We start from the raw sequence: 27965 nt of genomic DNA, 5'->3' as shown, positions 1-27965 counted from the left end.
CAAGTCAGGCACCAAATTCATACGTTTGAGTTTGACTTCCTCAATGACTGCTTTAACTTTTCGCTTCTCAAAGGGCTAGCTTCTAACGTTTGAAAATATGTAATGACAAATGTCTTTATGTTGGAGTTTATTACATGAAATGTAATTTGGAAAAATCTAGCTGTTACTTGTGAGAAGATACATAAAATTGTTGAAAGGGAATAGCAGAGCTGAGGAGAAATTTTTAGAGCTTTCTGGGCTTGAAAGAATTTATTTTTGTTCTCATTAATTTAGATTGTTTTAAATTTCAATTTAGTTATGTTTATCAGAAAAAGAAAGTTCATCTGAAGCTGACACCTGACATTGGATTAAGAGAGCACAGCCTTTCTTTTTCTTTCTTTCTTTCTTTCTTTCTTTCTTTCTTTCTTTCTCTCCTTCCTTCCTTCCTTCAATACAATTTGGGGAAATTGTATCTGAGGAAAATCAAATGAACAGAAAAAACAGAGCCCAAATAATCACTGTTCCCTATGGAATCAGAATCCATGCTGGCAGTATTGGCAGATTGAGCCCATTTTTGCTTGCTCAGCTATCCCTTTATAGACCATGTGCACTTATGTGCTTGTGTGTGTGCACACGCATGCACACGTTCTTAAATTAAATTTCATTTGATTTCAAACCTATGGAAAAATTGTAAGGAAGTTCAAAGAACTCCATAGACTCTCAGATTCTCCAAATATTTTTATTCTACTTCTCTGCCTATAGTAAAAAACCAGCTACTGGCGACTGGGGTGGCACACAGGACTTTACCTCAGCTATCATAGGAATGGTTTTCTTTTCTTCCTAGCACTTGCCCAGATGCCCAGCAGATGCAAGACCAAAACTGTCCTCTACTCACTTCCCTGAGATGTTGGCTGTGGCCCTAGGGCCTTGCTCCCAGGACCACATCCACACCCTCACGATTTCAGAAGGAACAGGATAGAAATCTGAGCACAACATTTTGAAAAGCTGCCAACACACAGGCTATAGAAACACCAAGTTAATAAGGGGGAAGACAGTTTTTATTCTCACTCTAGCCATGGCTCACATAAATAGCATCAGATATTACATAATAATAGGACACTGTATCTGCAAATCTATTCCAGGATAGAAAGAACAGAGGAAGGATAAAAGATGTAACCAGGGAGCAAAAAAGAACAGTTTCACTCACAGAGGCTCATGATAGTTACATTGTCAAAATATTTTTTAATCCAAAGGAACAGATGAGAATGATAGAAAAGCTGTTCTTTTTTCATAATACAAAAGAAGATTTAAATTTGGATTAACACATTTTGGATTTCCTAAAACAGTGAAAGGAATCAGAAGCTGGATTGTGGACCACTGGTAGGCCTACTTGAGCACTGAGGATGGAAAATTGCAGCATTTCTATTGGCTTCAGCATAATTTGTTTCTCATGGACACCCCAAAACTGACAATGCCAAAAGTTACAACAGGAATATCATTGAGACTTTTCAACAATATTAGGAAATATATTAGGAAATATATTAAAGCTCCAAATGAACACGTGGAATTATGTACATAAATTATACATACAGTACAGAAGTAAAAACTACCCCCTGACACACACACAATGTATAGACTACTACACCTGCTCGTTCAAGTCCAGAGTTAGCCCTGGGAGTTTCTAGGTTTTATACCTGTCCCACTTATACAGCACATTCCACATCATGGCTCTTTCCAGCAGCCTAACATGGCTATAATACTTAGCTCCTTTTCAGAGATGTTGTGATAACAGACATACACTGCTCTTTGCCTGCCTCAGAGATCAAACAAGAAGAAAGAATGAAATCTTGCCATTTGCAATGGCATGGATGGAGCTAGAGAATATTACACTAAGTGACATAAGTCAGAGAAAGACAAATACCATGTGATCTCACTCATATGTGGAATTTAAGAAACAAAACAAATGAGCAAAGTGAAAAAAAAGAAAAGAAAGACAGAGAGGCAAACCAAGAAACAGACTCTTCACTACAGAGAACAAAATGATGGTTACCAGAGGGGAGAGGATGGGGGGTGGGTTAAGCAGGAGGGCACTTGTGACGCACAATAGACCACATAACAAATGAAAAGTTCAACTAATAATTAAAAAAAAAAAAACTAGTTGCTATGCACAAAGCCGACGCTGGTGCAATAAAATAGACAGATGTGTATTATGAACTTACAAAGAATGATTGATTACTATTTAAATAGAGATTGCATGGGGTTTTGGAGCAAATGCCAGGCTTTTAGCCCTAAGTAAGGAATTCAGTCTAAGTCCTGTGATGGTTAACAAAACTCAACTCCTCAGAGACTTGCTTGTAAAGCAGGGGCACTAATTACCCACCCTACGAAATCTCTGTAAGGAATGAGTGACATAATGAATGTAAAATGCCTTTGTATAAAGGTATTAATCAATGATCTTATTGTTATTGACATAAATCTACAAGTACTATTATTCCCTTACACTTTGCAGAGAAGAATCCATGTGGCAAGTATTTCACATGTGTTTCCGCTGAATAATGTACATCTGAACAGCAGCACAGCTTGAACAGCTGAGTATCCGGAGCTCACAGGCGATGCCATAAATCGATGAGCTTTGTGATAGCTGACAAAGTTCTGTTGACTCAGACCTGGTCACTGATGCCCTGGTTGGTTCAAATATCAGAGCCCTGTGACAGAAAAACCTGTCCTACGTCCTGCATCAGTGTGTTGAGTGTCACCCAAAAGGTGCACGTAGGAAAGAGGGAGAGCAGGTATTATTAATTTGCTCATAAATTCAAACCGTATCCACAGAGCATCCACCATGTGCCTGGCACTGGGGTGGACATAGTCAGGAGCAAGCTAACTGCAGGGGTGAGGACTCTGTAGTTTTATAAGGAATGGGTGCTCCGGCATGCCTGCCATCTCATTCTCAGTAATAAAAATCATTTGTATGAGGTACTGTCATACTCCTCTTCATAATTTTGTTTTGTTCAGTCTTGTGACAGAAATTATTAGCTCTCTTAAAAATGTGAAAATTAAGGAGCCTGGGTGGCTCAGTCAGTTAAGCATCTGACTCTTGGTTTCAGCTCAGGTCATGATCTCATGGTTTGTGAGATGCAGCCCTGTGTCGGGCTCTGTGCTGACAGTGCAGAGCCTGCTTGGGATTCTCCCTCTCCCTCTCTCTCTGTCCCTACCCTGTTCACATTCTCTCTCAAAATAAATACATTTTGAAAAATGTGAAAATTAAAGTTGAAAAATGTTGCCTAAAGGTCAATATAGGCAGCAAGAGGCATTCTTTAGTTTAGGAATTATACCTTCATGTTCCTTCTCTGGGGGTTTGGCAAGGAAATCACCTGGCACAACTGTGAAACATGTGTACAGTTTCCTCTCTCCCACTGACCTAGAACCCTGTGTCTCCACTTCCTACTTAGAGGTTCCTAGAGGCAGTGCCCTCAGCACTTGCATGGATCACCCATAGCAATGACAGGGATTTCATTCATGGTAGGATCGGACCTGGTTTCCTCTTTTCTCTCCAGTTTTGTTTTCAAATTCTCTCCAGTGACTAAATTTCACTGTGGGGGTTACTCGCCAAGATGGTAGGTGATGTTCCCTAGCGATATCCTCCTGGTATTCATACCCCTGCACATCACACTTTACTACCATTGGTCTGTGTGACTAATAGACTATGGCAGAGGTCATGGTGTGATACTTTGAAATCTGGCTATAAAGGAGTACTTGGGGCCCTCTTTCTATCTTGGGGTGTCGTGGGGAAGCTATGTCTTGAGTACCCTTACGTAGAGGTCTTTGTGGTCAGGAACTAGAGCCTCCTCCCAACCATGGAATGAGTGAAGTGGATTCCCCAGCTCCTTCAAATGACTGCAGTCCTGGTCAACAGCCTGCCTGTAGCCTCATGGGAGATCTTGAGCCAGAACCATCCAGGAAAGCAACTCCAAGATTCCTGACCCTCAGAAGCAGTGTAAGATAACAAACGTGTGTTTTTTTTTAATGCTGCTAAGTTTGGGGGGGGGGGGTAATTTTTTATGCAAAAGTAGACACTATTACATTTATTAAAGCTTTGAACTTCAAATCCAGCTTTTAGTTCCCAAAAGACTTCAGTGATGCCACCAGGTCATACTTATCTGCCAACTTTTTTTACAATCTTACCCTTTGCGTTCTTGTCTCCCTTCAAAAGCATGATTGCCAAAAGAACTTTACCAATTATTGAACAATGACTATGTTCTATGTACATATAAACAACTTACATACTTTATCTCAGTGCATTCTCAATGGTCTACGAGGCAGCTATTATTACCCACCTTTCAAAACTGAGGAGCCTGAGACTTGAAGGTGTTTAGTAAGATCACATACCTACGCAGTAAGCTGGTATGGGAGCCAAGTGTTTTTAGCTGTAGTTGTTCTCCTGATGTACTATATCGAACTGAGTGGCTGTGCTAGCTCCCCTCAGGCCCTCAGCTTTCAAGACAGGGAGAATATAAATGGAGAGAAGCTGTGGTTTGTAGAGTTTGCATCGTAGGAGGAGTGGGGACAGAAGTGAGAAGCACGATTTTTCTGTCAAGCTTTATGTAATCTATCATTTGGATTTAGCTCACAATCAAATATTGCTCTACCTTATGTCTCATCACATGAAGGAGAGATAATCCCTTATCAAGATTTTCTGAATCATGGGAAAGCATACCAAAATAAATACCAATGCCCTTCTTTACATTAAAGATTTTGTTACAGAAATCAAAAAGAAACCTAATATGGGCCCCAATCTCACTTTTGAACGTCCATATCAAAATCCTAAATAAATAAGAACAAACAAAATCCAGTATTACATTAAGAAAACAATGCGTCACAACCAAGTGGGGGTTATTCTGGGATTTCAGGGATCAGTCAGCATTAGGAACTCCGTTAAGAGAATTCACATATTATTAACACATGTGAAGAGAAAACATGAAAAAAGCCTGAGAAAAAAATTCATCAGTCATTCCTACTTAAAACAAAAGAACACTCTACACCAGCAGTTCTCTGTCAAGGGTTCTGCAAGATCAAAAATATTTTCATAGACTACTATGACATTATTTGTCGTTTTCACTGTCATTCTCTCATGAGTATACAGCAGTTTCCCAGGAGTTACATGGCATGTGACACAACAACAGATTGATTGGAAACCAGACATGAGGACGCAGCTGTCTTCTACTGATTAAAATGATTTGCAAAAGTGTAAAATAGTGCCACTCTTCTCGCTAATTTTCCTTTAGTATATAAAATATGCCATTTTCCATTAAAATTCTACTAATTAATTTATTTTGTTACTGGTTTCTTGTCATTTTAAATAAATCAAAAATATTTTTTTAAATATATCAGTTTTTTTTAAGAGGGACAGAGAGTACACGTGCATGCAAGCAGGAGAAGGGCAGAGAGAGAAAGAGAGAGAGAGAGAGAGAGAAAGAGAGAGAGAGAGAGAGAGAAAGAGAGAGAGAGAGAGAGAGAGAGAGAGAGAGAATCTTAACTAGGTTCCACTCTCAGCATGAACCCCAACTCCTGCTGGCTCCCACAACACTGGGATCATGTGAGCCAAAGTCAAGAGTCAGATGCTGAACTGACTGAGCCACCCAGGCACCCCAGTTTTAATTTTTAATATAGTAACTACCAATAGAGAAAACTCACATAAACAAAAATTCTTTAGGGCACATCATAATTTTTGGGAATGAAAAATAATAATATGACTTAAATATTTGAAAAATCACACCTATATAAGATACAAGTTAATGTCCACTTTCTTAATTATATACCTAGTTGCTTTTTTTAAGATATAAAAGTAAAGAAAAGCCATTTTTATAACTACAACAATTGAGAAAGAAGAAAGAAAGAAAGAAAGAAAGAAAAATGTAACAAGAAATGTGTAAAACCTGCATGAGGAAAATTTAAGATGCTTGTGAAAGACACAAAAGTAGATATGAACAAATGGATAGGATGACTCAACACCATAAAGAAGTCAATTCTCCCAAGTTTTGTATAAATTTAACAAATCCAGTTAAAATGCTAAAAACTCTTTTTTTTTTCTTCTGATGCTAGACAAATGGTTCCAAAGTTCTATGGAAAAATAGCAAAAACCTAAAATGAAGAACAATGGGTGAGAAGTGGAGTCCGAGGTGGAGGAAGCAGCCTTACCACACATTAAAACAGACCGAGATCAAAACGTCATGGTGCAGCAGGTGAAATCCCCAACCTGGACCTCATTCTCCTCCTTCATAATTAAAAGGGAAACTAAAGAACCAACCAAGACAAAAAAATCATTAATATAAATGTCACCTTTCCTGTTTCTAAAGCACAAAAACAACCATTCAGTCTTTGGGATTGCTAGGGTTTTTTTTTTTTTGTCACTTTAAGTGCTACTTTTCAGGAACTTGAAAGTTGATGGGGGGGGGGGGTAGGGCAGAGCAATGCAATTACCCTTGTTAGTGTGGTGAAATATCAGACATTAATGAAGATTGATGAGGATACCACATAATCATGTAAGTCTTTTCTGGCCATTTTTATTTTTATTTATTTTTTTAATGTTTATTTGTTTTGAGAGAAGGAGAGACAGAGCATGAGCAGGGAAGGGGCAGAGAGAGAGAGAGAGGGAGACACAGAATCTGAAGCAGGCTTCAGGCTCTGAGTTGTCAGCACAGAGCCTGAGGTGAGGCTTGAACTCATGAACTGTGAGATCATGACCTGAGCCGAAGTCTGACGCTTAACCGACCGAGCCACACAGGTGTCCGTTTCTGGCCCATTTTTAAGCATTTTAAAACGAAGAGATAAAATGTAGGATGTCATATGAAGAAATCACATAACTACTTGCATATTTTAAGAGGTTCCTAGGCCTCATTTTCTCAGAAAGAAAATATGCTAAATATATTTTCTCTCGAAGAAAATATTGTCTCCTGTGGAGAGTGTATCCCAAGTTGCAATCACTTCTTTAAAGTAGTAAATAAAGAACAGTCTTATCAGAAATTTCTACGGTGGAGTGGAGACATTTTCCTCAGGATAAACAAACATTATATGAACATGAAATTATTATGAAATTTATATTATTTTTATGATGATAATATCCTCTCAAACATAAAATAAGATGTAGCTACTAGGTCCACATTCGCACAAAAACTACCAACATTCTCAATATTTGAGTTAATGAAGCCAATGGCATAAGTTATTTGAAAATTTAACACCACTCCTCACAATAACAACAGCCAGAAAACAGCAGAACTGCTTGCAAAAATCGATTCAGTTTTTGATCCAATAAGAAAAAGGAGCAGTCACTTAATGTACACCAAATTTCAAAAGCACGTTATCTATTTTAGAAATGGAAAATATATGAAAAGCTATGTTGACTATGAAATATGCTAAAAAAAATATTCAGTCAAGTTCTCTGGGAATGCATCCATCCTCCTTTCTGGAGTTACTCCAGAGAGCTGTCACTGCTTCTGAGGCTAAGTGGCATTGAGACAATTTAGGTGATTGCTCTCACATGTGTGAAAATCATGCTCTGGTCCTACCCAACACCACATCATTGGCTAAAAGGATATCAGATATTAATTCCACGTGCAAAGTAATAGACTTTGGTTCACAGAAACACGTGTGCAATCAAGGAGCAACCTTCCTGTTGATGGATTTAACCTTCAAACCTCTTCTTCCCTCTTCCGTCTGTGTTCCTAGTGAGCTTACTACACATATAATCCATAATGTACTGAATTTAAGAGCTGTATAGATAAAAAAGCATCATGTATCACCTCTTTTCATTATGTTGACTGAAATATGATGCTCTCGAATTTCCGTCTGAAGTCCTTTAACCAATAACTTTCCGAGTGCATCTTCCCTGAGGGAGAAGCGCTGAATCATGTTAGGTGGGGGAGAAGGGAGGTAAGGTCCAAGTTCTGACTTAAGAGAAGGGGACCTTATGCAGCAGTCCTGGGCTATTCAGAACATGAGATCTCCCTGCTCTCTGATGCCATCCACTGAACAATTAAAGGGATAAAAACATTCTTCATTTAAAGAAAATCTGCCTCCTTTTTATCCAAAGAAGGATAATTCTCCTTTTTCCAGGGACAGCTGCTAAGATACTTGAAAACAGATGATTAACAGCATCCAGCTTTTCTGACTTAAGCTTAATTTCTTAGCTCTTCTCACTCTTGTACATGTTATCACACCTTCCTGCCCGCCTCCCATCATCCTACTCATGCTCCTCACAAGATGGCCAGCATTTCTAGTTAGCCCTGAGAATGCAGTGCCTGGGGTGAGGTACCACTCTCTAAGTATGTTGTGACCACTTCAGAGCATGGCAGAAGTGTGCCTTCCCTCATCTGGGATGTTATGGCTCAATTCAGTGGTTCTAAGACTATTTGATCAAGTGTAGTTTTTCAAGTATAAATGTGATGCATGCTCTTTGTAGAAAATTTTAATTACCTATATATCAAATACCCAACAATTACTACAAATCAACATTTGGCATATTCTCTCCTAACTGCTTCTCTAAACAGCTGTTTTTTGTAAAACAAACTTGGGATCATATTAAATATAATTGTATATGCATATAATTTCATTTCATATTTCAGCATAGTTTTTCTCTATATTTATTTTTGTAAGAGAGACAGAGAGAGAGGGAGAGAGAGAATTCCAAGGAGGATCTGTGTTGTCAGCATGGAGTCCAATGTGAAGTCCAATCTTACCAACTGTGATGTCATGATCTGAGCCCAAATCAAGAGTCGGACACTTAACTGACTGAGCCACCCAGCTGCCCCAAATTTTCTCGACATTAAAAAAAATTCTTTGAAATGCTCATCTTGAATGGTTATATAATAGCTTATATTATGAATATACCTTATTTAACTACCTCTTATTTTTGAATATCTATGCTAGTTCAGATTTTTAGCTACCTGGATATATTTAACCACTGTAATTTTGCCTAGTTTAGGATAAATTAACTTACTGTTTTAAAAGATTTTAACTTTTTATTCATACTGCTTACTTACTTTTCAGGAATGTAATGTCAATGCACACATCTACCATAACACTTAGGAGTGATTCTCTCCCCATTGATCTTGGCAGGATTATGTAGGATTAATTTAAACTGTTTTTTTTTTTTTTTTTAATTTTAATGTTTATTTACTTTTGAAGGAGAGAGAGACAGAGTGTGAGTGGTGGGGCGGGGGTGGGGAGCGGCAGAGAGAGAGGGAGACACAGAATCTGAAGCAGGCTCCAGGCTCTGAGCTGTCAGAACAGAGCCTGACACGGGGCTTGAACCCACAAACAGCGAGATCATGACCTGAACCGATGGGACGCTCAACTAACTGAGCCACCCAGGCACCCCGGATTAATTTAAACTTTTAAATTTCAGCCCATTTTAATGGACTGAAGAAAATCCGCATATCTTTCTTTTAAGTTGCTCTTTTTATGACTAGAAAGGCTAAACGTGTTTCCTATTTTTAATAGACATTTATATTTTTGTGTGTGAATTGTCAGTTTAATGCTTTTTTCCACTTTTTATGTGAAGTCACAGTATTTTTTCTTTCTGAATTATATATTATTTTATACATTAAGAACACTAAAATTTGTCATGCTCATTCCAAATAATTTTCAAAGATTATCTATTCTCCTTTTATTATGTTTTTAAACATAAAAACTAATTTTTAAGTTAAATTTATTTGCCACTTATCTTTGTGATTTCTTTTGCTGTCTTTAGGCACAAAAAGTTTCCCCTATCCTAACATTAACTAAATGTAAATATATTTTTAAATCAGGTTTTTGCACCTTTTTTATTTTGATTTCTTTCTTCCTTCCTTCATTTCTTTTCCTTTCCTTTCTAAAAAAAATATGACTTTTAAATGAATTTTATGTGTTTTGATGTGAATAATAAGGTGAAAAGTTATTTTTTCCAACTGACTTAAGAGCATTTGTTGAATAGTCTACCTTGTGCTCATTATTATGTGATGTTTATTATATATCAAGAGCTTAAATATGCTTATGTTCATTTCAGAGCTATCCATTCTACCATTATCATAAGGTTTTATTTATTGCATATTAAAATAAACATGTGAATGATTTCCACATATACCACCAGTCTTTTAGATCATGGTTTTCACATATATTAATTATTAATTCCATTTACCTTTGGTCAACTGGAGTAGTTCTCAAGTAAGATTTTTTTCCCCCAAAACAGTTATGTGGGTGATATAGTAACATAGTTTCACTTATACCTGAGAATTTCTGTATTTTCATTGTACATGAAAGACAACTTACATATAATCTTTATTCCTTTAAATTATATACATGTTGTTTTGCTGTCTTGCAGCAGAAACTAAATTTTGATTGTATGTAGCTAGCTAACTACTTTTTTTCCCCTGCCTGGATAGTACACATAATATAAAGTGTTTTTTTCTTGCACTTACAGAATATAGTTATAGGTAATTTTTTCTTAATTTATAGAGCTAATGAAAACAAAATTTTAACTTGAATAAGTGGATATATATGTTCTTGGTAACTTCCAAATGTAGCAATATTTTGAGAACGGAAAGGCTCATTTTAGGTAGAGTGGTAGAAAAGTTCAAATAGAAGGCCAAGAACCAGACAATCCTTAACCCTCCCACTCATTTTTGAAAATCCTTTAGCCAACATCACAGTTAATGGTATGACATGAAGCCCTTTCCCCTAAGAATGAGAATAAGACACGAGTGTCTGCTCTCACTGGTTCTATCAATGACTGGAGGTACTAACTAGTACAATGGAGAAGTCTTAAATCCCTTGCTAAATCTGGGGATGGGTGGACAGAATGAATACATCAGGAGTCAGAGAATAGGTGGGAACTGTAGAAAAGAGCACTTCAGTTAAGTCCAGCTTTATCTCTGTCCAAGCCAGGAGAGAAGGGCTTTAAAGAGACTTTTGTGAGACTTTAGTATGTGTCTCCTACAGTGTCAGGGACACCATAGATTGGTGATGACACAATATTGAAAAAACTAGCACAAGAGGCAGCTTAACCAGCCTGTGGCAACAAAAGAGAGTTGAAGTTTTGCAAATGAGTGTGCTCCTAGGGTTCAATGGGACAGAGAACATGGGCTTCCAGAGGTCCAGTTGTAGTTCAGATAAGAGAAAGCTGGATGGGTCTTCTAAGGTGCCTATCCAAGAGGTCCTCCTGGAGGGATGAAGAGACAGCAAAGAAAAAGCAATACAATAGTCCCCCCTTATTCGGGGCATACATTTCAAGACCCCCGTGGATGCCTGAAACTGCAGATAGTACTGAACACTCTATGTACCATGTTTTTTTTCCTATACATAAACACCTATGATAAAGTTTAATTTACAAATTAGACACGCTAAGAGATTAACAACAATAACTAAGAGTAAAATAGAACAATTATAACAATATATCGTAATACAAGTTTTGTGAATGTGGTTGCTCCCTCTTTAAACCAGCTTACTGCACTGTACTTACCCTTCTTGTGACAACGTGAGATGATGAAATGTCTACGTGGTGAGGTGAAGTGAGGTGACTGATGTAGGCATTGTGATACAGTATTAGGCTACAACTAACCTTCTGACCGTCCATCAGAAGGATCATCTGTTTCTGGCCCCATGGTTGACCTTTGGGTAAGTGAAACTGCAGAAAGTCAAACCACAAGTAAGCAGGGAGTGCTGTAGATATTGCTAGAACCCTAGGGGCTAAGGAAGAATTATGTAGCTAACCAGATTAGGGATCTATTGTCCCTAATCAAAGACAGCTGCAAGCAATAAATCCCCAGAGATAGAGGTGTGGTCAGCCAAGGGCCTATACAAGTTCCCACAAGAGAAAGGTACTTTTGCACATCTCTAAACCCAGGGGTTATGAAAGCTAAGTCAACCTATCAGTCAAGTCAGTTAAGAAGATATCTGCTCCTAGCATCTCCAGCTCCCACCACTCTATCCCTGGATGTGTCAGAAATCATGGCTAGTGAGATGGGAATAGGGAATAAGAAGCTAGATTGGAAAAGGCAGAAGAAAACAACAATTGCCTCCCTTCCCACCTCTAGGAGCCTGGGAAAAAGAAACCTCAATTTCAAATTAGATGTGTAGTTTGATTATGTCTTGCAATTGCATATCTGATCAAAATTATGTTTGGGATTTACTGTAGCCCATAGGATGTTTCACCTAAGACCGAACAGAGAAGTCATGGGGTCCATACAAGTTTTTGTTTGGGTACAGAAGAATTAGCATGGTAGGATGTATTTAAAGAGGAAAATAGGAACCTAAAATAGTTACTTTACAATCACTGGCATATGTCATACCATTTTCACTCAGCGTCTTTAAGTCAAATCCAGCCCCCATTTGGCTTTTGTATGTAAGAAAAAGATCTGTTCCCTTAAGTCTCTCTTCCTTGGGATAATCATAACTAACCAATGATTCCAGTCATTCCTGTACTCCCCAAAGCACTATATTATAGCTCCATTAGAGATCTCATCATTTTCATGATAATTATCCTTATAAGTCTCCATCCCACTCATCCCAAGATAAGAATTTCTCCATCACAGGGACAGCATCGTATTCATCTTTGTGTTTTTAGCCTTCAGTACAGCAAGCTTCCATACATGTTGGTGGAAATATATACCAAATGAATGGGTCATTTAAAGAAACAGTCTTTTCCAACGAAAACAATGTTTTTACCTTATTCCATTTTTTTTTTTTTCTGGCCAACCACTTATCCTATTAATACAGGACTATATTTAGTATATTAATAGTATATTTAGAAAAATGTATTCCATAGGAATAATGAAATCTCATGATGTACTCGTTTGTTTAATGTGCACACTGAGTACACGATCATGCATCAAAACAGCATAGGGGTATACACATAGAGTAGTACAACTAATCCTTAAAAATGGAATTCTGATTTTTTCTCTTTCTCTGAAGAATTCTTTTGAACGTATTTATTCCCATCCAGGAGAAATGAATGGCAGGATTTTCCAATACTATATTCATGGCCTACAGGGCATTAGCTTCATCCTTCAAAGAGATAAAAATGCCTGCAATTCATTTTTTGTGGGACTTTGGTTTTTACCACTCCGATTTCAGATGTCAAAAACCCATCCACCATATAAGGCAAATAAACCAAGTATACTGAATACAACAGAAAACTAATAAATAGGCTTTATCATATTCCATTTCAAGGTCATGACTATACAGTGAACAAAGACATGCAGTGAAATAACCAGCAGGTTTTCTGCAAGACTGGACCTGACGTTATGCGGATAGAATTCATTTTTATCTTCTACTGTCATATGACATTGGTGCGTCCTTGTGATCAGACATTTTTCTGGGCTCATTGCTCCTGGGACATGCCCTCTATTTCACTTTAAAAAGATGTTTTTATCTGAGGTTAAAAAAAAATTAATAGGATTTTTGAACAGCTTTAAGTTTACGGAAAAATTGAGCATAAAGTACAGAGATGTCCCATATGGTCTCTCACCCACCCCGTGGTTTCCCTTATCATTAACATTTTATGTGAGTGTAGTACCTTTGTTACAATTGAGAAGCCAGTATTAATACATCATTGTTAACTAAAGTCAGCAGCAAACACTGGGGTTCACTCTTTGTGCTGTAATTTTATGGGTTTTGAAAAATGTAGGACATGTATCCACCATTATGATATCCTTCAGATTAGTTTCACTGCTCCCCAAATTTCCTGTGCTCCCCCTGTTCACCAGGTCCTGCCTCTATCTCAAACCCTGAAAACTATGGATATTTTTCCTGTCTAGTTTTGCCTTTTTCAGCATGTCACAGAGCTGGGATCATGGCCTTTTTAGATTGGCCTTCATTTAGCACTATGCATTTAAGGTTCACCCCATGTCTTTTTTGTAGCTTGACAGCTCATTTCCTTTTATTGATGAAAAATATTCCAGTTTATGGACCACAGTTTCCTACGGAAGAACATCTTGCTTTTTTCCAAGTTTTGACAATTGTTAGTAAAGCTTCTATAAGCATTTATGTCCAGGTTTTTGTGTAGACATGTTTTCAACTCATTTTGGTAAATATATGGTAAGAGCATGTTTCATTTTGTAGGAAACGCAGAATGGTTTTCCAAATTAGCCATGCAAATACTTAATATTTCACTCCATTCTCTTGTTTGCATGCTTTCTGAAAATAAGTCTGGTGTAATTGTTATCCTTGCTCTTCTGTATGGGTAAGGAGTTTCTCCCCCTCTGGCTTCTTTAAACATTTTCTCTTGGTCTTGATTTCTGCAGTTTGAATGCAATATACTTACACTCAGATTTTTTGGTATTAACTCTGTTTGACATTCTCTGAGCTTCGTGGCTCTGTAATTTGGCACTGATTTTTGGAAATTAACAGTCATTGTTGCTTCAATCAGTCATTGTTTCAATTCTTCCTTTCTGTCTTCCTTCTCTTTCTAGTCTTCTCACTATTTATCTATCACACCTTTAATATTGTTCCACAGTTCTTGGATAGTTTGTTCTGTTTCTTTTTTGTTGTTCTTTTTTTTTTTCTCTATACAATTTAGTTTTGGAATTTTCTATTGATACTTCTTCAAGCTCACTGATTTTTTTTTCCTTTGGCCATGTCCAGTCTATTGATAAGCTCATCAAAGGGATTCTTCATTTCTGCTACAGTATTTTTTTCTATTTATAGCCTTTCCTTTTGACTTAAAAACATTTTTTAATGTTTATTTATTTTTGAGAAAGAGAGACAGACCATAACAGGGGACAGACAGAGAGAGGGAGAGACACAGAATCTGAAGCAGACTCCAGGCTCCGAGCTGTCAGCATGGAGCCCGATGCGGGGCTTGAACCCACAAACTGTGAGATCATGAGGTGAGCTGAAGTCAGATGCTTAACCAACTGAGCCACCCAGAGGCCCCACCTTTTGACTTTTTATTAGAGTTTCCATATCTCTGTTTATATCATACCTCTGCTCTTACATGTTGTCAACATTTCCTATTAGAAGCCTTCGCTTATTCACCATACTTTTCTCAAATTCCTGGTCTGATTATTTCACTATCTCTGCCATATTTGAGTCTGATTCTAATGCTTTATCTCTCTTCAAACTGTTTTTCTTTTTTCTTTTTCTTTTCTTTTTCTTTTTTTTTTTTTTTTCTATATCTTCAATTTTTTGTTGAAAGCCAGACATACATGATGTTCTGGATAAAAGTAACTGAGGTAAAAAAGCATTCAGTGTGTGGTTTATGTTTATCTGCCTAGGGGTTAGACTGTGTTTACTGTTTTCTATTGCTGTAGTTATCAGAGACTAAAATTTTCCCTGAGGTTCTTGTTTTTATCTCCCCAGCTGTCTTGGGGAGACAACCTAGGCATCTTAAGATCTGAGATGTGTAGCTCCTTCCCCTGTAATCCTCTGTTGTTACTTAGCACTACTCATGTGGTGGTTATACCTGGGTGAGGGGAAGCACTGGACAGTGTATGGTTAGGTCTTAGTCTTCTAGGGAGCCTGTGGCTCCTGGGCTGTAACCTTTACAAGTTATTTTCCCCTCTCTCAAACTAGAGGGAGGCTTGAGTTGGTTAGGCTTTGGTAAAACCTTGGTCAGTCTGGCTCTATTGCTTCTCTTGAAGGCTAGTCTTTTTACAAAGAAGAGAATGTTCTGGGTATATTTAAAAATAGTTTCTTTTCCCTTTCCTCTGTGAAGAGCAGGAAGGGAGTTTTCTCAGATCTTTGAATCTAGTCTGAATCTAGTAGAGATTCTGGAGGTAAAACTCACAAAAGTGTGGGGCCTGCCCCTAACACTGGCCTCCCCTGGAGTTGTCATTGTGAAGCTTGTCTACACTGAGCCTCTAGCAATTTGTCAGTTAAAGCTCAAGATTTCTTACCCCAGCACTGGGTCCTGTAGAGGTTTCTGTTCCTGGGATTTTCCCTGGTCAGTTGTGATCTCCTGTAACCGCCTGTCCGCCTCTCCAGTTTTGAGGACTGACACTGGTTTGCCCTGAGACATCATTCCCTGATGGATCTAAAAATGGTTGTTGATTTTCAGCTTTTTCCTGTTATGAGAATGGAAGTGACAACTTCCAAGGTCTTTGTATGCTGGACTGAAAGTCTTGATTCACTTTTTAAAACTATTATTGTTTTTTCTTATTATATGTTGGAAATCAAATAGCTATGTCCTGGGTTAGGAGATTATAGGAAATGCATTGCAAAGCAGAACACTGCTTTCTGGCCTTGCTGAAAACAGCAGCCACACTTTGCTTATCTAGTTAATGTGTATCTAGGGGTTAGGTCCTACCTATACTCATAAATTCCTTAGACCATGTTATCTCATGGAATATTTTATCCTGTCTTAACTTGTTTTTCTGCACACTTTCTATACGTTCTTACTGGCACGTAGCCAATACTGACATTGCGCAATGTTTCCCTGAATGTATGCTCAATAAATACGGGAGCCTGAGAGCAGCTCAGGGAGACTTCCCTTGGCCTCCCTCTCACCTCTCTTGACTTGCATGGAGTCTTGAGTAATACTTTCTGCTGTCCTTGGCTTTGCTGGACAAAGCTGAAACCGAACCCACAACTATATATGTAAACACCCATTAGTTTCTAATTTTAATACAAATCAGAAAGAGAGACAGAGAGAGAGAGAGAAGACAAAATAAACAGAATTTCAACATTCAGAGAACACTATTGTTGATACTTGTGTATCTATCCTTTTCAGGGATTTCTCTATGCACACATCAGCCTGTCTATGTAACAGTCTGTGTATCTATCCATCCATTTTTCCAACTACCTACCTATCCACTTACTCCTCTGCAACAACCAAATAACTACCTCTGGGCCTAAGATGGTAAGACTGTATATAAAATAAATGGTTGTGGTATTATCCTTTAAAAAAAAAATCTTTGCAAAGAGGTTAGAGAGGGAGAGAGCCAAAGCATAAGAGACTCTTAAAAATTGAGAGCAAACTGAGGGTTGATGGGGGGTGGGAGGGTGGGTGATGGGCATTGAGGAGGGCACCTTTTGGGATGTGCACTGGGAACCAGTTTGACAATACATTTCCTATTAAAAAAAATCTTTGCAAACTTGATAGGTAAAAAAAAGTCAGCATTTTTCATTGCATTTTAAACGTTTCTTTGATTTTTTTCTCACTGATTTACAAGTTCTATATTTATTAAAAGATCACTCTTTTGCTATATATAATATGGTGTCATTTACCTTGTTTTTCTCTTTTGTTTTTGTGGTGTGTATCACTTTTGAACCTAAACACAAAAAAGATTTAATTGATGGTTTTGAGTGATAAATAAGTCTGAAGGAACTCAAGTTGAACTCAAGTTGAATATAATGAGTTAGTGAAAATTATAAGTTGAATATCAAAATTATGGATGAAATGGTGGAGTATTAATCATATGGAAGGTAATTTATCATCAGCATATAATGAAGTCTCCTTCTCCCATGTAATGAAAGTTATAAAATATTGAGGATAGCAAAGTACAACTACCTTCAATGATATGAAAAAAAAACTCATATGAAGATACTTAATACAAAAGAGTGCATGTTGATAGTGTCTATAAATTGATTATTTATATAAAGATTAAAAGTAGGCAAACATCTACATTGTATGGGAAGTTACTACTGGTAGAGAGAGTAATGACTGGAATGGTCACCAGTGGGGCTCTGGGATCCTTGTAATGTTTTTTTGTTGTTGTTTTGTTTTTTGTTATTTTTTAAACTGGATGCTTGTTACATGGCTGTGTTCAGTTTGTGAAAATTCATTGATACTTATGCTTTATGCAGTTTTCTGTATGTATGTTATACTTTAATAAAAGTTTAAAAGATAACTGTCCCTTGACCTTATGCTAGGTTTCCCTACCCTTTTCCCAAGGAAATGTGCCATGTTGGTGTCTCCAATAGCATATCTGCAGGAATATTTTTAATTATAGTCTTGTACTTTATAGTTTGTGGTACAAATAATATTTCTTTTTAGTCCTGTCTTCAAAGTATAACTAGGCAACTGTGGGTTTTCAAGGTGAAGAGGAAGGGTGGCACACTATATATAGCCAACTCCACTTCTCAGGGCACACATCTGACTATGCCCAGAAGTAAAAGGGCCTATGTTCCCTAAATTACAGCTTTTTGGATTAACCCTCAAAGTCAGTGTTAATTAACTTGGTGGGGGGAATCCTTTCACCATGTATACGTATATCAAATCACCATGTTATACATTTTAAAATATCTTACAATTTTGTCAGTTATACCTCAGTAAAGCTGAAGAAATGTAAAAAAAACAAACAAAACAAAACAAAACAAAACAAAAGTCAATTTAAAGGATGTAAGCTGGATCCACAGTTGTGGAGCACAAGTTTGGTTGGACCCAGAACACCACCACCATTGTGAAAGTCTCCACTAGACTTCCTTTATTTCCTCTGTGATGATTTTATTTCAAGAACCTCATTGTTCCTTTCTATTATTGGACTTCAGGCAGAATCACCAAAATCTAACCCAATAGGTCTTAGCAACTCTGAATCTTATGGGACTTATGCAGATCTACCACCTCTTCCCCCAGACACCTTTAAACTTCATATTTTTTTAAAGTTTATTTATTTTGAAAGAGAGAGAGTGAGAACATGTGAATACACATGTGTGAGTAGAGGAGGGGCAGAGAGAGAGAGAGGGGGAGAGAGAGAATTCCAAACAGGCTCTGTGCTGCCAGTGCAGAACCAGATGCAGGGCTCAATCCCACCAACTGTGAGATCATGGCCTGAGTCAAAATCAAGAGTTGGATGCTTAACCAACTGAGCCACCCAGGCACCCCAAAACTTCACATTTTAATAAATTTACACACACATGCACACACACATGCTTCATAATACTGCTTCATACTGATTTATTTGAAGAAAAAATGTATAGGGAGCTTAAACAGATTTTCTGGAATTATGACTATATATAAGGAAGAAGAAAGAAAAGAAAACTTCTAAATAAATTACTAATTTTCTTTGACTCTGTTGCTTCCCACAGACAAACAGTTCCTGCCTCAGAGCCTCAATTGTTACCCTTAACATAATGAGCTTCAAAATTAATTTGATGGCCCTAAAATATCCCTTAAACTATGTCACAAATCTACAACTATAGACATTTCCATCTGGATGTTATGTTGTCATACTCAGCATGCCCTAAAACAAACTCAGCATTCCAAATCTGCACCTAACTTTTAGAAAAATCCTTTGCGTATTTCATATTTCCCCGATCTCTCAATTACTTGGTTTGAGATTTCAAATTAAGTTGTATCCTACAAAATGCTACATTGAAGCAACTGAAGACACACTCTTTGCTCCGAAGACCATGGTCTGACAAATATAAGACAAGTGTTCTGAAGTTAGTGTCAATGAAACCATTAAAAATGCTAATATGCGACCAGAAGTCCTAGCCAGAGTAATCAGGCAAGAAAAATAAATAAAAGGTATCCAAATCAGAGAAAAAGAAATAGAATTACCTCTGTTTGGAAATGACATGATTATATATAAAAATTCCTAAAGAGTCTACCAAAAAAACCTGTTAGATTTAATCAACAAATTCAGTAAATTTGTAGGATAAAAGTCAACATACAAAATCAGTACTGTTTCCATACACTAACAAAGAATTATTTTAAAAAGAAATAAAGAAAACGATACTATTTACAATAGCATCAAGCACAATAAAATCCTTAGGCATAAATTTAACCAAGGAGGTAAAATACCTGTACACTGAATACACAAATAAATGGAAAGATATTCTGTGCTCATGGCCTGGAAGAATTAATGTTGTTAAAATATTACTACCTAAAGCTATCTGTAGGTTCAATGCAATTCCTATCAATATTCCAATAGCATTTTTATAGAAATAGAAAAAAAATCCTAAAATTCATATGGAGCACAAAAGACACCAAATACCCAAAGTAATACTGAGAAATAAGTACAGATCTGGAGGCATTACACTCCCCAATATCAAATGATATTACATAGCTACAGTAATCAAGAGAGTATGCAATGGAAATAAAAAAAATGACATACCTACCAATGGAACAAAATCAAGTCTAGAAATAAACCCATGCATATATGATCAACTTAATATTTGACAAAGGAGAATAGATACTCAAAGGAGGAAAGATAGTTTCTCCAACAAATAGTGCTGGGAAAATGGATATTCGCATGAAAAAGAATGAAACTAGACCAGTATCTTAGCCACTCACAAAAATTAACTTAAAATGGACAATATGTTAAAAAAATAACTTGAAATGGATAAAGGCTTAAATGTAAGGCCTGAAACCATAAAACTTCTAGAAGTAAATATAGGGGGTGGGGCACCTGGGTGGCTCAATTGTTTAGGGTATCAACTTTACTCAGGTCATGATCTCGAGCTCTATGCTGACGGCTCAGAACCTGGAGCCTCCTTCAGATTCTGTGTCTCCTTCTCTCTCTGCCCCTCCCCAGCTTGCACTATCCGTTTCTCTCTCTCAAAAATATATTAACATTAAAAAAAATAGGGGAAAACTCCTTCCATGGGTCTTAGCAATGATTTTTTGGTTATGATACCTAAAACACAAGCAGCAAAACAGAAAATCAACAAGTGGGACTACATCAAATTAAAAAACTTCTGCACATCAAAATAAACATTCAACAAATGAAAGACAATCTATAGAATGGAAGAAAATATTTGCAGGCCATATACTGGATGAGAAGTTAATATCCAAAATATAGAAAGAACTCATACAACTCAATAACAAAACAATAAATTGAATTTAAAATTAGGAGAGGATCTGAATAGACATGTTTTTTTCCAAAGATGCCTAATGACTAACAGATACATGAAAAGATGCTCAACATCACTAATCATATGGGAAATGCAAATAAAAATCACAATGACATATCACCTCCTATCTATTAGAAAGGTTAGTATCAAAAACACAGGAGAGAAAAAGTGCTAGAGAGGATGTGCAGAAAAGGAATACTCATGCACTGTTGGTGGGAATGCAAACTGGTGCAGCCACTGTGGAAAACACTATGGAGGTTCCTCATAAAATTAAAAATAGAACTACCATATGATCTACCAACTTCACTTCTGATGTATTTCTAAATGAAAAGAAATTACTATCCTGAAATTACTATCTGCATCCCCGTGTTCATTGTAGCATTATTTATAATAGGAAGATATGGAAATAACCTAAGTGTTGATCAACACATGAATGAATAAAGAAAATGTGGCATGTGTTACACACACACACACACACACACACTGAAATATTATTCAGCCGTAAAAAGAAGGAAATCCTGCCATTTATGACAACATGGATGAAACTTGAGGACATTATGCCAAGTGAAACAAGTAATGGAGAAAGACAAATCCTGTATGATCACTTATATGTAGAATCTAAAAAAATATAACAGATGCATTGACACAGAGAACAGATTAGTGGTTGCCAGAGGCATGGAGTGTGTGTATGAAGGAAATGGGTAAAAGTGGTCAAAAGGTAGAAATTTCCAGTATAAGATAAATAAGTCCCAGGAATATAATGTCAGCATGGTGACTATAGTTAAATATGTATATTTTAAAAAGTGCTGAGAAAGTAAATGTTAAAAGTTCTCATCACACACACAAAATTGTAACTATGTGAGGTGATGGATGTGGTAATCATTTTGCTACATACACATATATCAAATGATTATGTTGTATATCTTAAGCTTATTCTATAGTATGTGTCAATTATACCTCCGTAAATGGAAAAGTTAATTTATAAATGGTAATATATGTAAGAATAAGCCATTGCATGTAGAAGCTATAGGTAAATAATAACTATTTTCACTATTTTGTGATGAAGATTTGTTCAATTTAAAATCAGGAAGAATTAAGATTATTATTTTTATTTTGAACTTTTAATGAAGTACATTTCCATTTTCTGTACTTAAGTATTTTTATTCTGTAAGCCTTTTTTGAAGTACATGGCATGAATCAATCCCAAACTAACAGATTTGGGAAGCAAAGAAGTTGATCTAATTCTTTTTTGTTTGTTTGTTTGTTTGTTTGTTTGGAGATGGGGGGAGGGGGGAAGGATGCAGAAAGGGAAGGAGAGAAAGAAATCCCAAGCACTCTCAGTGTGGAACCAATGTGAGACTTGAACTCATGAACCATGAGCTCACGACCTGAGCCAAAAACAAGAATGGGATGCCTAACTGACTGAGCCCCAAGGTGCCCCAAGTTGAACTAACTCCTGATACTTCATGCTGGAAGGACCACTAAAAATTACTAATCTCACTATACAAAGGAGAAAAGGAGAAAATTGCCTTTTCTCCACCATATTTCTGGCGAATGAATTTCAAAGTATACTTGAATTAATCATTCCTATCATTTAAGGTTGGCAATGATATTTAGTTAAGTATTAATGAAGTTTTTACATTGAGATTTTATTTTCCAGTTGTTTCCACATTGGTCATACAGAATCCAAATGGGGTAAAAGAATAAGCCTCATTCCAACTCCACCTAATCAAATTTCCAAAATATGAAGACAACTTTCTTGGGTTTTCTTATCCTTAAGGCCACTAATCTCTCTAATAATTTCACAATTAATTTTTCTTTTTTTTCTTTATTTAAAAAAAAATTAATGTTTTTATTTATTTTTGAGACAGAGAGAGACAGAGCATGAGCAGGGGAGGGGCAGAGAGAGAGGGAGACACAGAATCCAAAGCAGACTCCAGGTTCTGAGCTGTCAGCACAGAGCCTGACGTGGGGCTTGAACTCACGGATTGTAAGATCATGACCCAAGCTGAAGTCGGACGCTTAACCGACTGAGCTACCCAGGTGCCCCACAATTATTTTTTTCTCATTTTTGACTTTGCCCCTTTAACATTCACCTCAACTAGAGCTCAGCCACATTTTTTTTTTAAGTATGGTTTCTAGAACTAGGCACAAAACTCTAAAATTGAGTTCCTCAGCACTGTGACAAGGGTAATTTTTACTTCAATTGAATTAGTTCCTAAAATTCTATTAATACAGACTAAGAATATGTTGGCCCTTGAAAGGGCTTCATTAAAATGTTGAAACATTAAATACAAAAATTAACATAAATCCCAAATTATTTGACATTTACTACAATTTAGTGTATTTCTCCAATTATATTCTTGAGTAGTTAGTTTTTGACAATTCTATGTGGAATCCCTGAAAACTGAAGAGTCCTTCTTGGGGTTAATGACTTTACTTTTCTGGAGTAAATATAAGCATGCTCAGAGAAGCTAAATTTATTTCATAATGGTATTAAGTGAAATAGAAAGATTATATGTTAAGAGGCCTCACGGTTTTTTAAAAAGTAAAATCATATTACATATATTTTCTATATATTCTTCAAGTAGAAATTTATGTAATATAATATTTTAAATTAATTTTTAAAGTATACTTTAAAGACTCTGAGCTGCTGAGATTTCCCTTTCTCCACTACATTTCTAGCTACTGGCTTCCAACCCATTTTTGATTAAGTAAATGCCAGAGTAAAACCAGATCAAATCAAAGCAAACCAAACAATGCAATGTGGCAGATACTTGAATTAATAAAATCTTCATGAGGATTAACTGTTCTCTGTTATATTTTTTATTGAATGTTTAATGGTAGGATTTTACAAGAAGAGACAAAATGAAAAAAAAAACAACAACAAATAATGCTATTAAAATAACTCCATTTCTGGTTTTTGAAAACAGAGATATTTTCTATATTGATGAAGCTAAAATCAATCCAGGAAAATGTAATTATGTGACTTAAAGGTCTTTCAATTAGGTTGTATTATAAACCAGTGAAATTTGAGTAGAGTTTTTTTTTTTTTTATTCTAATGGGAATATCGATCTCTAGACTTTTAAGACTTATAGTGGTCAGTTAATATTTTTATAATTAGTCTTTTTGAAACCAAAATAAAAACAAGGGCATTCTTTGTGATCTTTTTAATGTACTAGTAATTTATGTGAACTAGATTTATCAATATATTTATAAAAATTTTAGATTGTTCTTGAAATAGTAATAAGTTACACAAGATTATTCTATATGAATATAGGAGATAGTACTTACTGGAGAAACACTACTGGAACTAGCCCTTTACATTTCATATTGTATAACAACACCTGACCACGGTGTTCCCTACATGGTAGCTGGGTGCCCCTAGATCAGGGATATGTGGCCTACAGTGTTTTAAAGATGGCTTTAACTTCAGGCTCTTGAAAACAGTAAAATGAATGAAAAAAGAATATTCAAAAACCAGAAGTAAAATATACTAGTAAAATATTCCTATAACAAGACACCTATAAATATAGCCATATCACACATGCAATATTGCTAACTTTTTATCCCCTCTTTTTTTCAGAATGGAGGCATGCAGTGAGCATCTCACTCTTGCTGCAGCTGCTTTCTTTGACTGGAGCCACTCTACTCCCCTGTTGCTCCCCTTCCTTTGTGAATCAGACTATGGAGTAGAAAATAGTTGGTTCAGGCCACTACTAGCCTTGTGTACACGGGCAAGTCATATAAATCCCATGACCATCTGTATTTTCCCCACAGAAAACAAATGTGCAGTCATGCCTGTCTTAAAGGGTTCGTGACTATGTTCATAAAATGCTTCCACTGGATGTGAATTTTAGGAATCAAGGACTATGTTTTAATCAACATTTCATGCAGTACAATGCCTGGCACATGTTGATACAGAGTAAGTAGTATTCTTTTTTTTTTTTTTTTTTAATTTTTTTTTTTTAATGTTTATTTATTTTTGAGACAGAGGGAGACAGAGCATGAACGGGGGAGAGGCAGAGAGAGAAGGAGACACAGAATCGGAAGCAGGCTCCAGGCTCTGAGCCATCAGCCCAGAGCCCGACGCGGGGCTCGAACTCACGGACCGCGAGATCGTGACCTGAGCTGAAGTCGGATGCTTAACCGACTGAGCCACCCAGGCGCCCCAGTAAGTAGTATTCTTACATGATGCTGCACATGGTAGGAAGGGTGGCATGCTGTGGTATTCTGTGTTTCATGGGGTTCAGATATGGCTTTTGAAGGAAAAAGTGATTAGTCATTGTGTTGGCATGTGTCTACAGGACTGATCCATTTACCTAAAAAAGTTGGGGACAAAGGCTATCCTTCAGACGTTTCAAAAAGTAAGTTTTAGAGGTGAACAGAGAATAATCCCTTTGAAGAGAAGAGTCAACACAATCAGATCATTCCAGATATATTAGTTGATAAACACCAAGGAAGGTCATGTTATAATTCTATTGCCTAAACCTAAGAGATAGATTTCAAGTTCGAAAATAATAGCCTAAATAAAATGAAAAGTGTAGGAATGATACTAAGAGAGAGATCCCACAGATTAGCTTCCTCAACATTTGCAACTGCTGTCATCAGCACCTACACGTTGAATAAAGGAAATGAATTATATATATTCAGGGTGGTTTCTCCCTCTGGGTGCTCCTTAGGATGATTTTCTAATTGGAAGCCTAGTAAGGGGTGCAGCAGGGGACCCCTTGGAAAGCATTCATATGTGTTCCTTGCTGCAGGGAGACACAGAGGACTGAAGCATGACTCACACTAGACAGAGCAGAAACAACTGTGTACAAGTTCTGTCTCCAACACGGCCACACAGAGGGCCAAGGACCATGGAATAAGTCCTCATGAGCAACCCTCTTGAGTTGACAGGAGGATGCAGGCCATGAAAGCTGAACAAGGCTAGCGATGGGCCACCAGATGTCCAGGGGCATAAAGTGGATAAACACAGAAACATAATGTGTTGACTGGTTTCCAAAGACAGCTTAAACCAAACAAATAAGCAAGCAAAATCCTACTTCATATTCTTTCCATTCTTATGCATGTAACCTTATAATCCTTTTTCACCATGAGTAACAAAACTCAAACTGAATATTGAGCAAAGAAGCCAGTTAATTCTCAATTCTAATCTTCTAGAAATTCAAAGAGAGAAAAATTCAATATAGAATTTAACAATTGCATTGTTATCTGAAATATATATATATATATATATATATATATATATATATATATATATATGTAAATCTTTGGAAAGCAGATCTATTTTGGTCTGATCCTGAAGGAAGCTGAGAGGAAAATTTTAAAATATTCTCATCAATCTTGATTTGTCTCATGCTGTGATCCTGATATTTATTCTAATAATACTTCCAGAAATATTATTCTCTAATGTCTTGCCTGCTTGTGTTTAAAGAAATATATAGAAAACAAAGACATACTATTAAAATATAAAGAAATATATGAGATCAGACATGTTTTCTTGTGAATGCCCATAACCAGTGTTGAATTCCTTACAGTTTTGTGGCATTAATCAAGGACATTCATTATTTGTCACTCTGGGTCACACAGCTTATGTAAGACTGCTTTGTTGAAATCTTTTTTCTTTCAAGGGTATAAAAGTATCAGGTACCTCAAATTCCAAGAGTGATGTCATATTGGGAAAATGCACAACTTTATAAATTAAGCGTGACACTACTGAATTCTGGTCATCGTACACGAGAGTGGCAATCTTCCCTTAATGAAATCATCAAGATTTGTGGAAGAGTGATGGGGTTACCTCATTCTTCCCTCACTTTCTCAGGCATCCTTCACTTTCCAAAGGCTCAGATTATGAACTGGAGATAAGGTGTGCACTCATGCTTACCACAGGTCTATGAACATCCCAGAATGCTCTCTCTTGGCTATCGAGGATCTTCCTTTCAATCTTGTCTCTCTTCTTGTCCACTCTGTCAACATGGCAACAATGGATAATAAGTGATATTAATTGTAGCACCTCTCTGGACAAAAGGCCGCAACTTGAACAAATTTTCCAAAAGACTCACAAGGACTCACTTTGCTTGTGCTTCTGCTTGCATGAAAATGAACTCCCACTTCCGGGCAAATGCTCTCTGCAGCCTGGCCAGGCTCTCCTGAAAAATACACCACAGGTGAAGACTTTCTGGTGCTCATGATCACTACTCCCTTCTCATTTATCTACCGTATGAATTTGTCAAGAAAATATAGTCTCTAAAGTAGTAAGTGTACTCCAGTTCTGAATGATGAGTCATGCTCACTGAATATAACTCATCCTCATATTAACAGAGGAAACAGGGAAACCTATCACAAATATTAATGTTTATTAATAATTGACTTGAGAGAATACAAGTAAACATCTAAAATACTAAAATTACTTTGTATATAAAAAGTGCTCAGTACTAACCTATTGGAGTTTTCTGTGCCCATTTTAGTGAGGAACAGAAAAGCAATGCATTTTTACTATTGATTCAGTCAATCCATCCAGTTCCTGACAAGAATGTAAACCCTCAGAAGACTACTACCATTTCTAGTCAATGCTTCAAAGTCAGTAAATCACAACATAGCAATTGTCGGAACAAATTACATCAGATTAATTTTACCTGCTGATGGTGACCAACCTGAAGGTTCTGCAAAAACCATTTACCCAAAGTAAATGTTCTTTACTTCTCTAAGTTTGGATGTCTTTACTATATGCAGGACACATCTCACATTTTCACACTTGAGTTTAGCAAGTAAGACATACTCCTCCCTTCTCCCATGAATTTGTGTGTGTAGAAGTTCACCGTCTCCAAGGAAGCAAGCAAGTCAGGCATTTGGGCCATTATGATGCTCGATCCCTGGGAATCTGGTCCTTAAAATCCAGGCATGTAGAAAGTCAACAGAATTCCCAGAAATGACCATAGGCCTTATTCCTGTTCATTTTATGACATTCTTTGCCAGAAAGTCCTTAGTACTTACAGCTTCATAGTCAGCTAGTTCCAGCCTTGCCTTGTTTTGCATTGTTCTCTTGCAGAGATAAACCGCTAAAAGGAAAAAAAAATTAATTACATCTTCCCTGCTTGTTAACATGAAGGCACTTACTGAAAATAAAAGATAGTGTTATAAATCAAGACATCTCGGTCTTTGCCATTTTTTTCCACTCAGCATTTTCAATGATTTATTTTTTTGACAAAAATAA

General features: G+C 36.7%; 1 protein-coding gene across 6 annotated transcripts in view; it reads right to left on the bottom strand.

Annotated features, from left to right (window-relative positions):
- Positions 1-27965, bottom strand: part of RGS7 (regulator of G protein signaling 7) — a 529525-nt gene that overhangs the window by 57670 nt on the left and 443890 nt on the right. For all 6 annotated transcript variants that reach the window (XM_060643375.3, XM_060643377.3, XM_060643378.3 and 3 more), the window contains 3 exons: positions 27746-27810; positions 26825-26901; positions 26637-26718 (listed from right to left, as the gene is read on the bottom strand). In XM_060643375.3, coding sequence (XP_060499358.1) covers positions 26637-26718; positions 26825-26901; positions 27746-27810 — 224 coding nt within the window. The remainder of the gene's footprint in view (positions 1-26636; positions 26719-26824; positions 26902-27745; positions 27811-27965) is intronic.

Source organism: Panthera onca, chromosome F1, assembly GCF_046562875.1.
Source record: "Panthera onca isolate mPanOnc1 chromosome F1, mPanOnc1 haplotype 2, whole genome shotgun sequence".
NCBI lineage: Eukaryota > Metazoa > Chordata > Mammalia > Carnivora > Felidae > Panthera > Panthera onca.
The sequence above is the reverse complement of the archived record's forward strand: the minus strand, read 5'-3'. Positions and strand labels throughout refer to the sequence as shown.